Below are 16,684 nucleotides of genomic sequence, written 5' to 3' on the forward strand. Positions count from 1 at the left end.
AAGGAGAGAATATTACAAGCAGCCAGGAAGAAACAATTTGAATATTGTGGAAACACAATCAGAATAACCCAGGATCTGGCAGCTTCTACACTGAGGGATCGAAGGGCCTGGAATGTGATATTCTGGAGGTCAAGGGAGCTGGGACTAAAACCAAGAGTCACCTACCCAGCAAAACTGAGTATCATGTTTCAGGGTAAAATTTGGTCATTCAGTGGAATAGAGGACTTTCAAGCAGTCTTGCTGAAAAAACCAGAGTTGAACAGAAAATCTGACATTCAGATACAAGAAGCAAGAGAAGCATGAGAAGGTAAACAGGGAAAAGAAATCATAAGGAACTTATCAAAGTTAAACTATTAACATTTCTACATGGAAAAAAAATAATTGTATTTTATGAAACTTTCCTCAGTAGTTGAAGGGATTAGAAATATATATATATATGAGGGTATATGGGCATATGAATACATATGTGAATGTGTGTATATATGTTTACAGGTATACATAGATAGAGGGCACAGGACCAATTTAACAGGAAGGGATGATACTTAAAAGGTGAAATTAAGAGGTAAGAGGAATATAATGAGAGGAGATGGGGAGAGACAGATTGGGGCAAACTATCTCATACAGAAGAGGCAAGGGAAAATGGTTACAATGGAAGAATAGGAAGGCAAAAGGGAATGGGGTCAACCTTATTCCCATTGAATCTGGCTTGAGGAGGGAGTGAAATACACACTAAATAGGGGATCTCACCCTCCAGGAGAATAGGGGGGAAAGGCGATGAGAGGGGGGATGATGGAAGGGAGGAGAGGCTGGGGGGAGGGAAGTTGGAAGTACCCACTTTTGAAAAGGGACAGGATCAAAGTAGAGAATAGAACAAGTGGGAGGTGGGATAGGAGGGAGAGAAATATAGTCAGTCTTTTACAATATATCTACTACGTTATTGTTTTTCATTAGCCATACATGTACAACCTATACTGAACTGCTTGTCTTCCCAGTGGGGGTGGGTGGCAGGGGGGGAAGGGAATGAATCTGGAATTGAAAGTTTTAAAATCAAATATTCAAATATATATATATATGTGTGTGTGTGTGTATGTATATATATATATATATACTATTATTAATACCATCTTACATGTAATTAAGAAATAAGATATACAGGCACTGAGGCATAGAGATCCAATGGAAAAGTCGAAACAGATATGGGAGAAAATATGGGAGAGAGCAGATTGGAGGTGGGGATATCCTGTGGGACTGCTGTTTTGGGGGGATGGGTGGGGGAAAAATGGGGAGAAAATTTGTAACTCAAAATCTGGCGGAAAAGAATGATGTAAATCAGAAGTTAATAAAGCATTTTAAATCACTAAAAAAAAAAAATTAAAGCAGAACTTGAAGACATGATGGTGGAGGAACAGGCCTGAAACACTGTGAAGAAAACCTCACACTCACCCAATACAAGTGAGTCAATGTATTTTGTGGAAGTAACTAGAGAATAGCATGTTGCATAAAAAGAGAGAGAGGACGTAGTCAACTTAGAAAAAGGACAATATACCTAAACCAAGTCAATGGTAAATAAGAAAGGGAAAACATTTCATGAAGTCTCTTAGCACGAAGAGGAGATTTCAGGACAATGGATGAGGTGCCAAAAAAAGGGACTAAACAGAATAAGGGGAAGATCTCAATTCAGTGTGTATGCAGGGGGGAGGGAACTTCACTGAAGAACATTCCCCAAAAGAGGAGAGATATTCTGTAATAGGAGATGGGGATCTTACAATATCTGCAGGGATTTAGCGCCCAGGGAGACCACTTCCTCTGAGAGAGTGTTCTGTCTCCACGGAGAATATCCTGAATCAGGAGAAGAGAAATCAGATTTTCTGGGGGCAGCCAGCATCTAGATGAATTGCAAGGCATTAATACAGAGATATGTCAATCACTAATCAATAAATTCCAGTGGTTCCATGTTACCTCTATCATAAAATATAAATTGTTCTTCATAAAATGGCCACTTTCCATCTTTCCAGTCTTTTCACACATTACAAATCTTAGGCAAACTGTACTCTGAGTTTAATGATCATTCATTTTTCACACACTCAATGATCCAAAACACACAATACTCCATTTCCTCTCTCTTTGCTTTACATAGGTTGGTCCCTATGCCTGGAATGCAGTCCCTCATCATTCATCCCTTCTCTCCTAATTTCCCTAGCTGCCTTTAAGATTCAAGTTGCCTTCTACTAGAGGACCTTTCTGGTCCCTAGTGCCTTATTCTCTGAAGTTATCTTCCATCTACTCTGCATTTATCTTGTATATACTATAAACTATAGACTGTCTTCCCCATTAGAATGTAAACCCCTTGAGAGAGAGACAGTTTTTACACTTTGTACCCCCAGCACTGGCACACAGTCTGTTACATGTTTATACTTCCTGACTGAATGACTGGTTTCTTTGCCTAATTCAAAATGCCTTTGCAGAATGATTATACCAAATCATAGCTCCACCAGAAATGCATAAGTGTACCTGTTTTTCTATAACCCTTCTAACATCAATTATTTTCCTCTGTCATCTTTGTCAATTTGCTGGGTGAAACCCCAGCCTCATTTTAAATTGTATTTCTTTTATTATTTGAATATTTTTGAATTGAATATTTTTCCATATGGGATATGGGTGATAATTTGTAATCCTTCTTTTGGGTACCATTTGTTCATATCCTTTTTGATCAATTATCTATTGAGGGTAGCTTTTGTTCTTATGTATTTCTTTTAAAATACATAAAATCCCCAATGACTATGTCCATTATATTAGCTGCATTAATTTGGTTTGTGCAAAAGCTTTTCAATTTCATGTAACTGAAACTATTTATTTTATCTTTTGTTGTTGCCTATGTCTCTTATTTGGTTAAGAATTCAGCCCCTAAGCCTGAGATTACCTGATCTGGGTTCTCTTTTAATTTTTATTATATGATCTTTAATATTTAGGCCACATAATCATTTTGTGTTTACTGTTATATATTATATATATCTTTCCAGTAATTTATGTTTGGGGGCTTCTTAGACACCAGGAACTGTCCAAATCTTTTAAAATATTTATTTAGGGTTATTTTATTAGAACACTGGGGAAATATGCTTTAAGAGAAAAAGAACTGGATGTATGCATTAATGGGCAAATAATGATTTCTGCATTCTTTCTGAACTTCAAGTATCTATGCTAACCTCACTGTATCCACATCGTTACTAGGCAAAATAATGAATTGATCATATTTTTAGGCAGCGAGGTGGCACAGAGTGCCGGGCCCATGGTCAAGAAAACTTGAGTTCAAATCCAGCTTCTGACACTATCTGCGAGACCCTGGACTACTCATTTAACCTTTGGTTGCTTCAGTTTCCTCATCTATAAAATAAGGATCATAACAGCACCAAATTACAGGACTGTTGTGAGGATCAAATGAGATAATTAAAAAGCACTTTGCACACTAAATCATACATGCTAGAAGTTCGTTATCATCACTATTATTATTTATTTAAAAGTCAGGATTATTAAATCATCATTTGATCAGGAGAAGCATGAAATAGGTAGAGATATCAGGTTCTATATTTCTGTAACTTCTTTATAAACAATAAAATCAAGGAAGATCTCTCCTACATAAAACATTTGTTATAGGCTTTCTTACTTTTACCCCTAATTTTCATTGCAAAGAAATTATGCACATGTCTCATTTAATTGCTAGGATCAAAAGAGAGGATAAGAAGAGAGGAGGGGTCAAGAAAACAAAAACAAGGAGAACTAAATTTAGGCTTGTTATTTCATTGATTCTAGCAATCTGTATGCTGACCCTGGAGTTCCTTCTAAAGGGACATATTTTGTTCCTCAAGTGGAAAAATACAAACATTTAAGATTGGTTATAACATAGAAAGAATAACCATCTCCTACTACCTTTCAAAAATCATTTTATTCCAGGTCTATCTGTGCTTTGGATTTAGTGAACAACAAATAAAATTCATTCATTTATCCAGTTTAAGCCTGAGAGGAACTGTTTTATTGGACTTGTTACGTCATTTTCTACTTTTGCAGTATGGTGGAAATAAACTGCAAAAATACATTCTTGAGGTACAAGAGCATTCCTACATGCCACCATCATAGTCCAGGTCATAATTACTCCTTGACTGGAGTATCACACTATCTTCCTCCCACTGCTCTCCCTTCCAATCCACGATGCATGCAATCAGCCAGATTGATCTCTCTAACATACCATTTTCTTCATATTACTTCCTGAGACCATTACCCATTATGTAAATTATATATCTTTTGGTCTGACTTTAAAAGGCCTCCATAATCTGGACCCATATTCTGACCTTTTCTATATCATCTCACAATATTCCCCTACATGAGCCCTCTCTGCTCCAGCGAGATCAATCTACTATCTCCCAAACAAACCAGCCTGGTTTTGCTCACGTCACCTTCCCTGTTCTCTGAAAGCCAAATCATGTTCATCCTCTTATGTATCTGTGATTCATGGGAAGGTTCTTCAGAGAAGGAACTGAGCAGTAACTTTACCTGAATCCCCCACAGAATTTAGTGAAGGCCCCTGCAGGTCCTGAGTAATCAATCGCCACAAGAGCATGTAGCCTGGATGGGGGAAATTACCCAATGTCCACTGTGTATAGAGCATTATACTAGACCTACGGGAGACAAAGTTTACATAAGGCGATCCAAAGAGCCTATGTTCTCTGTAAAAATTTAGGGGCTCTTATTTTTTTTTACTAGACTCTACAATTTAAATATTAACTAGATGGATGAATAGAATTCTATATAGAATATAAATATGCACACTGTCGTCTGGCAACTTTACAAGAGGATTATGAAAATAATTAGTGACTATAGCTTTTCAGAGGGACCTAGCTATGTACATGAATTAGTGACCACCTACATATACGTTAAACAGGAAGACTTTTAATTATACTTAAATAGCAAATGGCCACATAGAAACAAAAATTATTCCAAAAAGCTAAAAATATCCTACATATTAATACCTATAATTTAAAGTAAAAGTGTAAGGAATGTGGCCTTTCTAAGAAAGTGCTGAATATCTGATTGGTGGTTGACATCACTGTGTCAGGGTCAAGGCACAATGTGTCCAACTGTGGCTGATCAGACCAGAATGAGCTCACAAGGCTCCACCACAGTTCAGGCACAAATAGTACATATAAATATTTGGAGTGGAGATGTCTCTAAATTTGCACATCTCACATTTCTTTTGAGCTACTGCAATTCTGCTTTGTTCATAGAGCACAGAGCTTTCTTTGATACACGCCCACCATGATGGATGGTCTTGTGCCAGTGTCTCCTATGTCTCATCATCAATTTTAAAGTTCTTCAGAGAGACCTAGAGAGTGTCTTTGTATCATTTCTTCTGACCTCTGTGTGAGCACTTGTCTGTGTGAGTTCTCCAAAAATAGTCTTTTAGACAAACATACATTTGCTATTTGAACATTTTGGCCAGTCCACCAGACCTTCACTCTCTGCAGTAGAGTTTGAATGTCTGGCATTTTCAGCTCAAGAAAGGACCTCAGTGTACAGTAACTTATCTTGCCAGGTGATCTTCAGAATCCCCCTAAGATGATTCAAATGAAAGCAATTGTTTCCTGGCATGACGCTGGTAGACTGTCTAGGTTTCACAGGCATACCACAATAAGGCCATCACAACGGCTCTGTAGACCTTCAGTTTGTTAGGCGACCTAACGCCTCCTCTCTCCCACACTTTTCTTCGGAACCTCCCGAGCACTGAGCTAGCTGTGGCAATGCGTGCATCAACCTCACCACCTGTGTGGACATCTCTGAAGAGGATACTGCCAAAGTAAGAAAACCTATCCACAGCGTTCCAAATCTCTCCATTTGCTTTAACTGACAGTTCCACACATGGATGGTAAGGTGCTGGCTTGTGGAGAAACTCTACTTTCTTGGTGTTGATTGTCAGGTCAAAATTAGCACAAGTAGCAGAAAATCAATTCATATTCTGTTTCATCTTAGCCTCAGGGGCTGCAATGAGTGCAGAATCATCTGCAAACAAAAAGTCATGCACCAACTCTCCCTCCACTTTAGTCTTGGCTGGTAGCCTTTTCAAGTTAACTAATTTCCCATGAGTACAGTAGCTTACCTTGATGCTGTACTCAGTAAAGGCATCTAACAACATTGCTGAAAACACCATGTTAAAAAGCATGGGAGTGAGCACACAGCTCTTCTTCACTCCATTGGTGACTGGGAAGGTATGAGAGCATCATCTACTATCCAGAACCTGTGCAAGCATGCTGTCATGGAACTGGCATACAATACTTTTGAACTTTTCCAGGCAACCAAATTTTGACAGGATTGTCCAATTGTTGGATATCTAAGCAGAATTAGAAAGATGGGGGTCTTCCTCCCAAGACTTCCATTAATGTCATCAGAGTCATAAACTCTTGGGAGGACGAATGGAAAAGCATAAAGCATGCTTTCCTTTGACCTCCCCAAAACAATATCTAAGCTCCACATGAAAGCATGACCATCCATTGAACTCCAGACTCCATAACATATATAGGAAGGAAATAACATAAATTATAGAGAAGAAGGTACCTTACTGGGGGGATTTATTGAGCAGCCAAGCTAGAATCAAAGTCCTAGGAGATTCATCATTACTATGTTCAATATCCAGCACATGGTAAAATTTCTGTGTGACATACTTCAAGGGTATATGCACAAGTCAGATCCTATGACAGAGAGGACACTGGCCCCCTCTATTTCATGTTCCCCAAACAAAGAATGAGACTACTCAAGTTTCATCATAAAAGATTTGACATTCAATATGAAGATTTTCTGGTCTGAGAGATTTGTCATACACTAAAATGGAAAGCTGACATAGACTGTAAAAATTCCTGATAGAAATTTTTGAAAACATTATCTAAATATATTCTTTTATTGGTAGTATTTTGGGAGGTTCTCTTAAAGGCTGAATGATGTCATTATGAGATGCTTCTGTTGTTGTTATTCAGTCATGTCCAACTTTTTGTGATCCTATTTGGGAATTTCATGGCAAAAATACTAGAGTGATTTGCCATTTCCTTCTCCAGCTCATTTTACAGGTGAGGAAATTGAGGCAAACAGGGTTAAGTTATTTGCCCAGGGTCACACAGCTAGTAAGTGTCTGAGGCCAGATTTGAATGTAGGTCCCCCGGACTACAGTTACTCTATCCACTACACAACCTATCATCCCAAGAGATGATTCTCCTGAGGTTAACTGAGTCCATACTTCTTCATTTCATGTAGAGCAGCATGCTTCATTTTTACCTTAGTTATTAACTAACCAATCTTAAAAAAAAACCCTAACTACATTCATTTCTATAGTCCACAGTGAATAACATTACAAAAATGCCAATTCCAGGATACACAGTATTTAACATGTGCTTAAGGCATTCCGGTTTGTGGTTTGGTAGATTGGGAAGGTGGCAAAACAAAGAAAGCTTGTGCTTAGGGTGCAGTAAGAACACTGCAAGATGGCTTTTATCAATGGCCTCTGGACTTATCTGTGCAGTACAGGTTAAATATGTAGTACAACTATTCCAATGATCTGGTGTTATGCACCTCTATGAAAACATGAAGGCTAAAACGAACATTTCCATGGACTAAAAAAAAAAAACAACGTAGACAAACTGGACAAATTTGTTCCATATTTTGTGATAATCTGGTAGAAAGAAATAGAACTCCTGAAATACCATATCAGTGAATTTCAAAAAGATGCATACGTGTATGTATATAAATACCTCTATGTTTATCTATGTAGAAAAATACACACACTCACACACACTTATACAAATATAAATATATACACATATATAAAAATTGAAGAAGTTTTTTCTTTTTTTTAAAGTTGGCAAGTTAGATATGAGACTGAGACTTCATGAGAGTAGCTGGACTAACACAAAACATTCAGGCCACAACAAGAACATGAGGGTTGCTTGTGACAGGCTGTCCTTAGTCCAAGGATCTTTTATCTAGAGAAAACTAATCAGTGGCCAGGAAGTAGTCATGGGCCATTAGGGACTACAATTTGATAACCTAATAAAACCTTCCCAGCTACTCTTTGAGGCAGCACAGCCCAGTACAAAGGACAATGGATTTATACTTGGCCCTTGGTCAATACTTTTTGAACTGAATTATGAACAAACCAGTACCCATACCCAAGGATCTTACTGGAATGCCCAGCCCTGTACTGTTGTTTGCATGGATGCAGAAGAGGCAGATTATTCTATGTAATATATCTGAAGGAGTTTTGGATTTGGAGGCAAAGGAACTGAGTTCGAATCTTGGCTCTGTCACTTATGACCAGGGTAACCCTGAGCAAATTACCTCACTTCTCTGAGTCTCATTTTCCTCCCCTTTAAAAATAAGAGGGTTGGAGCAAATAATGAGTAAAGTCAGATGGTCTTATGAGGACCCAAGTTCTCCTTTGCTCTGGTCTAACCATCTGGGTGCAGTATTCTGTATCAGCAGTTCTGGAAATGTACAGCTGAAGGGTCTACAGGGTAGCATACTCCATTTCCACGCTCCAAATCTGACAGACAAGCATCATGTCCTCAATTTGCACTCCCTGCTCATTTGGAAAGACGAGTAATAACTACCAGCCCTATGGTATGAAAAGGTGACTCAAGAAATATTCACCCAGCATTGTGGAAGTTCCTGCCCTAGACATTATATCCCTCAAAGGACAGAGCAATGTAGGCTAGAATACTTAGGGAAGAGCTCATGAATGAAGCAGACTTGCGCTGGACCATGAAGGAAGGTATAACAAACACAGAAAACAACATAAACATAGACAAGAAGAGAGGAATAGAAATGGTGGATGCCCAAAGCAGTGAGGAGGCTGACCTAGATGAAATAAATGAGTCACAGTGAGAAGCAGCATGACATAAGGCTGAACTAATTAGACAGTTACAAACTGGGGGCAGCAGATGGTTGGGCTTTAAAAGCCATACCCTTGTGTGCATGCGCGCATGCCTATATTTGCATGGTGTCCCAAAAGTATTACTGAAGTTTTTGGCTATTAAGGCATATGTTGTATATGCATATATTTATATATTTGTGTGCATAAACATATGTAAATATATGTTAAATATTCATATATTAAAAGATAAACCATCCATAACTAGAATCTGGGAGACTTACAAATGTGACAGCCTAACTGCATATTGGTAAATTAAGACCTGTCAAGGTGCCAAAAAAAATTAGATTCTATCTTCAAAAAACAATAAAGACAATACCCAATGTTGTTAAACAACAATCCACTTAATAACTGCTTTTTTAAAAAAATAATTAACAGTGTGCACTGGATAGTCAGTGTCTGCAGAGGGTGGGCATTGTGGCTACCTTCCTAGTACTAAACAACACAGAGATTCCCATCATGGGATCAGTTCCATGGAAGTCCTCTCCAGGCAAAGTGCCCAAAGCAGTGAAGACTGAAATAGATATGAAATACTACCACATTGGCTGTGCCTATGTCTACCAGAATGAGGCCACAGGTCAAGCTTGAGGAACTGTTCTCTCCTGTCTGACTCCAGGATCCAGGACATTGCAAAAAAGCCCAACAAAACCACAATGCAGGTCCTAATTGGGTTCTACATATGGAGAAAGGTGGCTGGGATCCCCATGATGGTCGTTCTGGCACAGACCGATGAGAACTTTCAGGTCTTTGTTTCTGAGCTGACCAATATGGGGGTGCCAATCACTTAATTATAACTGGGACCAGAGGGTCTGTGCTTTTTCTCACAAAGATGATTCCTCTGATGTTAACATTTTGAAGCTGTGTATGGTTGACATCCAGTATCTAAATGATATTCTCCTGATGCTTCCAGCTGTGCTAACATGTACTTATAAGTTTTTATTGTTCTTCTTCATTGCACTGCTCACACCTCTGACCTCTGCTCTTTTTTTAATGACTTCTTTTCTTTATTTATTTTTAGTTTTCAACATTCATTTCCACAAGATTTTGAGTTACAAATTTTCTCCCCGTCTTTCCCCTATCCCTATCCCAAGATAGAAAGCCTACTGAATACCCCTTCCCCCAATCTGCTCTCTCTTATATCCTCTCCCTTCCCCCTCAACTTTCTAGAAGGGCAAGATGATTTCTATAATCTAGTGCCTATATATTTTACTTCCCAGCTGCATGTAAAAAACAATTTTTTTTAACATTTGTTTTTAAAACTTAAATTTTCAGATTATTTCCCTTATTCCCTCTTCACCCATCCCCACTGGGAAGACAAACAATTCAACAGAGGTTATACATGCATAGTTATGCAAAACGTTTCCATAGTGGTTATATTGTTAAAGACTATATTTCCCTCCATCCTATCCCCACCCCATTTATTCTGTCTTCTACTTTGACCCTGTCCCTTTTCAAAAGTATGTGTTTCTAACTACCCTCTCCCCCAATCTGCCCTCCCTTCTATCATCCCCCCTCTTATTCCCTTTCCCCTACTTTCCTCTAGGGTAACATACCCAATTGAGTGTGTAGGTTATTCCCTCCTTAAGCCAAATTCAATGAGAGTAAGGTTGATCCATTCCCTTTCACTTTCTTGCTCTTTCCCTCCATTGTAACAGTTTTCTCTTGCCTCTTTTATATGAGATAATTTACCCGATTCTATCTCTCCCTTCCTCTTTTCCCCATGATATTCTTCTTTCACCTCTTAATTTTTTAGATATCATCCCTTCCTATTCAACTAATCCTGTGTCCTCTGTCTATGTATACATGTACATGCATACACACACTCATATATGCATTTATACATATATATACCCTCCTATACATACATATATGTTGAGTTACAATTATTGCTTTTCCATGTAGGAATGTAAATAGTTCAACTTTAATAAGTTCCTTATGATTTCTTTTTCCTGTTTACCTTCTCATGCTTCTCTTGCTTCTTCTATCTGAAAGTCAAATTTTCTGTTCAGCTTTGGTTTTTTCATCAAGAATACTTGAAAGTCCTCTATTTCATTGAATTACCATATTTTCCCCTGAAACATTATACTCAGTTTTGCTGGGTAGGTGATTCTTGGTCTTAATCCTAGCTCCTTTGATCTCTGGAATATCATATTCCAAGCCCTTCAATCCCTTAATGTAGAAGCTGCTAGATCTTGTGTTATCCTGATTGTGTTTCCACAGTACTCAAATTATTTCTTCCTGAAAGCTTGTAATATTTTCCCCTTGACCTGGGAACTCTGGAATTTGGCTATGATATTCCTAGGAGTTTTCTTTTTGGGATCTTTTTGAAGAGGCGGGCAGTGAATTCTTTCCATTTCTATTTTGCCCTCTGGTTCTAGAATATCAGGGAAATTTTCCTTGAAAATTTCTTGAAGGATGATGTCTAGGCTCTTTTTTTATCATGGCTTTCAGGTAGTCCAATAATTTTTAAATTATCTCTCCTGGATCTATTTCCCAGGTAAGTGGTTTTTCCAATGAGATATTTTACATTGCCTTCTATTCATTCATTTGTTTGGATCTGTTTAATAGTATCTTGATTTCTCATAAAGTCATTAGCTTCCATTGGCTCCAATCTAATTTTGAAGGAATTATTCTCTTCAGTGAGTTTTTGAAATTCCTTTTCCATCTGGGCAATTTGACTTTTTAAGACATTCTTCTCCTCGTTGGCTTTTTGGGCCTCTTTTTCTATTTGAGATAGTCTACTTTTAAATGTGTTATTTTCTTTAGTATTTTTTTGGATCTCCTTTAGCAGGCTGTTGACACACTTTTCATGATTTTCTTGCATTATTCTAATTTCTCTTTCCAATTTTTCCTCCACTTCTCTCACTTGAATTTCAAAATTCTTCTTGAGCTCCTCCATGGCCTGTAAGCAATTCATATTTTTCTTGGAAGCTTTTTTTTTTTTTGCTTTTTGGAGGGCAATTGGGGTTAAGTGACTTGCCCAAGGTCACACAGCTATTTTTTGTGTTAAGTGTCTGAGTCTGGATTCGAACCCAGGTCCTCCTGGCTCCAGGGCTGGTGCTCTATTCACTGCGCCACCTAGCCACCCCTCTTGGAAGCTTTTGATGCAGGAGTTTTGACTTGGTTTTTCTTCTGGTTCCATGTTTTGATCCTTCTTGTCCCCAAAGAAGGATTCTATGGTCTGACTGTGCTTCCTCTACTTGCTCATCTTGCCAGCCAATTACTTGACTTTTGAGCTCTTTGCTATGGTAGAACTCTATGGTAAAACTATGGTAGAACAGAATGGAGAGGGCTGTGTACCAGATTGCTGAGGTTTTCACAAATGCTGTCAGAAGTCTGAGGAGGGCACCCTCTCTACAGCCAACACAAGCTCTGGCACACTGGCGTTTCTTACCCCAGGACTACCACCCAAGACTGTGTCCCAGATCCAAGCAGGTAAAAGCAAGAGAGATTACCCTCTCAATGGTTGCTTGGTCCCCCTACAATCTACAGGCCAGGAGCTCTGGAGGCAGCCACACCACAGCAGCTGCAGCCATTAGGCCTCAATGAGATCAAGTACCAGTTTTTTCTGCCCTTCTTCCTCACCAGCTAGAGGAAAACAGAAAGACTGGCCCTCCTTAGCTGGATATCACAAACAATTGTGCCACCAGTAAATGATTTTTTTCCTTTAGTAACAAGTGGATAAGATAGATAGCCTAACTTCTTGATCTAATTTTTTTGAAATCTTTTAGTTTTTATAAAAAAAATTGATAAACTAGGAATCAAAAATAATGAAATTAGTCACTCATACTGAATTTAAAATATAATAAGAACTTTATTTAATGGAAATATTTTGAAAAACTTTAAAGTTAACAAAATAGGGTTTAAATCAAATGAATAGCAAATTATATTATTTTCATATTTTACAGTTTTTTTAATTTTACACTATTAGCTAGCAGTATAAATGCTTTTATTTAATCAAGTTTGGATAACTTAAACAAATGGTTATCCTGGAAAAGTTATAAAAATTATAGTAATACAGTTGTTAATTATTTAATAATTATCAAAAATTGTTTAAAAAAAAAAGTTCACATAGCCCAACTCAAGAACCCTGGTCTGGTCTAAGTGGTATGCAGTATTTGTATATAGTCAGAATTATTGCATTTGTGTTTTGCATCCCTCTGCACTACACACTAGAGTGAGATTACCTTTAAGTACTTGGAAGACTCTTGAAATATAATCATAAAGCACAAAATTCCTTCTCAAAATTATATATTATGAAGAGCTTTCATGTTTCTGAAAAGTATCTAAAGATAATTTCTGTAAATTATGTCATTTTTATGAATTTCACCATATTTTAAATTGATTAGAGGAACTCTATATTTAAATGAATTTTATGATAAATCAGTAAAGTATCCTTCAGGAAAGTGAATAATGGCTCTTTCATTTACCTTTTTTTTGTAAACCTAGATTATCAGCCACTGACTTCTTAAATGCAAGATACACTTTATTCCCCACATAAGACCATTTAGAATAGTAGAAAAGATCAAGTTTTCATCACTGTGCAGAAGACCAAAGCTTAGTTACTCAAAGCTCTTATATAAATCTTCCATCAAAGAAAACTAAAGGGTATTTAGGGTCTGGTAAGTTTTCATTATCCCTGGATCCCATGTATGTAAAGTGCCTACTAGAAAGACCTTTCAGCACTCTACAGATGTCAGCTATTTTATTATTATTATGAATATGACTCATCCTAAGATAGCCTATTCCCTGAAGCTGGTCTTTAATAGTAAAAGAAATCAGGTGGTTTGTTTTTTTTAATTTGGATGTCCTTATTCAGTTTACTAGTTAAAGGCATAGATGTTTGTCTCCCTGGAATAGGCAAGTGTTTAGGCTGATGGAAACTTTCTACAAAGGGAACCTTGGTTGAATATGAATTATAAGATGTTAGAGCTAAAAAGCATTCTGGTTATCTTTTAGTCCAACCCAGAGGAGGAAACTAAAGCTCAGGGAAAGAAAATTATTTATCCTAGGCTATATAGCTAGTTAATAAAACAAATGGCATGGAAGCCTTGCCCCCAGATTCCCATTCAATTGTTCTTTACATCTATGGAAAATGTGACTGGTTCAACCAAACCAAAAGCTATGGCTATTCTGGCAAATGGCTACACAGATGGAATTTTATAGTGCTTTGCTTTTATTACCCTAACTTGAGATGATTTCACATATTACAATTTGGAGTGATAGTTAATACTTACCAAAAATCTTTATTTGATTAAATTTTTGTTAAATATTTAGCAACCTTACACAGCCCTAAAATATACCACTTAACAGCAAAGTATTTGAAGTCATGAATTATTACAATGTCTATTAAACCTAATTATGAACCTGTAAGGCTAATAACCAATATGTGGCCTTTAGATAAGGTTTCAAAGTCTACAAGGCAAAAAGTATACATTATCTCTTATCTTCATAACAACAACTGATACTAAAGGCAGTATTATCCCCTTTTATCCCTGTTTTACAGATGAGTAAAGTAAGACTCAAGGAGGGTAAATTACATTCCCAGAGTCACACAGAGAGTGTAAGACACAGGAGGTAAGCCCAGGTAATTTGGATTCCAAAGGGAGCATTCTACCCAGCATATCATGGGACCTCTCTGAGACCAACAGGGTCTTTCACAGATTCACACTCCATTTGCAAAACAACCATGTCATGTCATAGACCAATTTTTAAAAAGTTTTCTTACTTAAGAAAATACTATGATTAGAATTTAGAGAGGACTTTGGTTCTTGTGCATCTTACCTCTAAAAGACCATCCTCAGGTAGATCAGTACAGTGAACAGCATTCTGAATTCTGCTCTTCCCAAAGAGAGCTCGGAGAGTTCCAGGGCGGAGATGACGAGCTATTTCCTATGAAACATATTTACATAGAAATAAAGTCAGCATCATATTAGGAAGAAAATTATCAAAGACATGAAGTTCTTAAATAACCTAAAATATAACATATATTGTTGAATAACTCAATATAGATATAACCTAACATATAGGTAACCTAATATATGACATTAATATACAGATTTTTCATGGACCATATATATAGGTGAATAATGTTATAGGTATGTCCATACACATATATATGTTCTATGGAAAATCTATATATGATAATTTCTGATAAATTCATGGCCAAAGGAAAAGAAGGTACCACATTTTAAGACTTTGCAAGTTTTTTTCACCGTACAATCTTCCATAAATATATTTAAACTACTGTCAGTGTGGAAAATAATTGGAATTAAATGATATGCCTGGTTCAATAATGATTACAACCCTATGTTTTATGTCAATAATGGGACTCTCAAGTAACTCATTAAAATGAACCAATTTAATGGCATCCAATAACAGGTTAAAAAGAAAATATAAATTGTACAATTATATTAGTTCACATTTATAGAAAAGCTATTTGTGCATTATTCTCAACTCAACTGAAGAAACATTTGATAAATATCCATTGTGTTCAGAGCACTGTGCTAGATTAGTGGTTCTCAAACTTTTTGTTCTGAAGACCCCTTTAGACTCCTAAAGCTCTTCATCACCCAATCTACTTTACCCACCTTATTATACATTATTCCCTTCCCTCCACTCTGCAATCCAACCAAGCTAATCTTACTACTCTTTACATATAACACTCCATCTTTCACGTGTGGCCCTTTGTATTTTACCTCTTAGAATCTCTTATTTCCTTCAAAGCTCTGTTCAAATGCTGTCTTCTATGTGAATCCTTTCCTGATCTCCAGTAATGTCACTGGGATATATGATCTTCCCCACCCATTAAAAGGCCTCACATGAAGCCCATTAAGGAAAGCTTGCTTAGGGGAGGCTTACTTGTAGGAAGGCTTTAACACCTTTTGTTAATTTCTTTTTTTTTTTTTAAGCAATTGGGGTTAAGTAACTTGCTCAAGGTTACACGGCCAGTTATTTCTGGGTGTGGTGCTGAGCGTCTGAGCCCGGGATTCGATCTCCAGGTCTTCTCAACACTGGAGACGGTGCTCTTACTTGCTGTGCTACCTGGCCACCTCCTTTTGTTAATTTCTAATTAGGCACTGAGTCATGATGCCCTCTGGCTCTAAAAAGGGTATCTATACTCTAAGATTAATATTTTGCTTTGGGGTTCACTCACTGGAAGAGTATTCTTGTGATTTGACCAGATGAGACACTGGGTAGCCTTTAAGGATCCCCTTTTTTCCTCCCCCCCCCCCCCGCTTTGAAAAATCCAGATGTTGGTGTTTCTCTCTCTGGTAATTATGTATGTATTGCCTTTCTCAGACAGAAGCCCTGTCCGATGGTCTTTATTTCTCTGCTTGTATTTTCTCTATTTTCTTTGTTTGGATTTTCTCTCACATTCAGGGTGATGATTTTTCTCCTGAATTAATGAATGTAATTTAAAAAGATTGCTAACCCCTTGAACAGCTGTCTTTCCTAGTAAAGTGGATCTAAGAACCTGTGCTAGCAGCCATCCTGGGTGTATTTTGCAGCTACATCTCCCCACCACATCTACATGGTATAGTATTTAGCCTGCTGGCCATGTAGCCAGGAAGACTTACATTTGAATACTATCTCAGAGACACTACTAGCTCTTGTTATCACCAGCATTTTCATAGATATGATTTACTTATTTCAGTCCCTCAACAACCCAAAGAGATAGGCAGACAAGTTAGCTTTCTCTCTGTTCCTCATACACTGTGC

The 16,684-nt window shown here is 37.4% G+C and overlaps 1 protein-coding gene across 4 annotated transcripts in view; it reads right to left on the minus strand.

The window, feature by feature from the left end:
- Positions 1-16,684, minus strand: part of NME7 (NME/NM23 family member 7) — a 190,540-nt gene that overhangs the window by 68,342 nt on the left and 105,514 nt on the right. For all 4 annotated transcript variants that reach the window (XM_069094736.1, XM_069094731.1, XM_069094734.1 and 1 more), the window contains exon 11: positions 14,747-14,854. In XM_069094736.1, coding sequence (XP_068950837.1) covers positions 14,747-14,854 — 108 coding nt within the window. The remainder of the gene's footprint in view (positions 1-14,746; positions 14,855-16,684) is intronic.

Source organism: Petaurus breviceps, unplaced genomic scaffold, assembly GCF_028583685.1.
Source record: "Petaurus breviceps papuanus isolate PSGF00001 unplaced genomic scaffold, PetGlider_PUasm1.0 220, whole genome shotgun sequence".
In the NCBI taxonomy this organism is placed as follows: domain Eukaryota; kingdom Metazoa; phylum Chordata; class Mammalia; order Diprotodontia; family Petauridae; genus Petaurus; species Petaurus breviceps.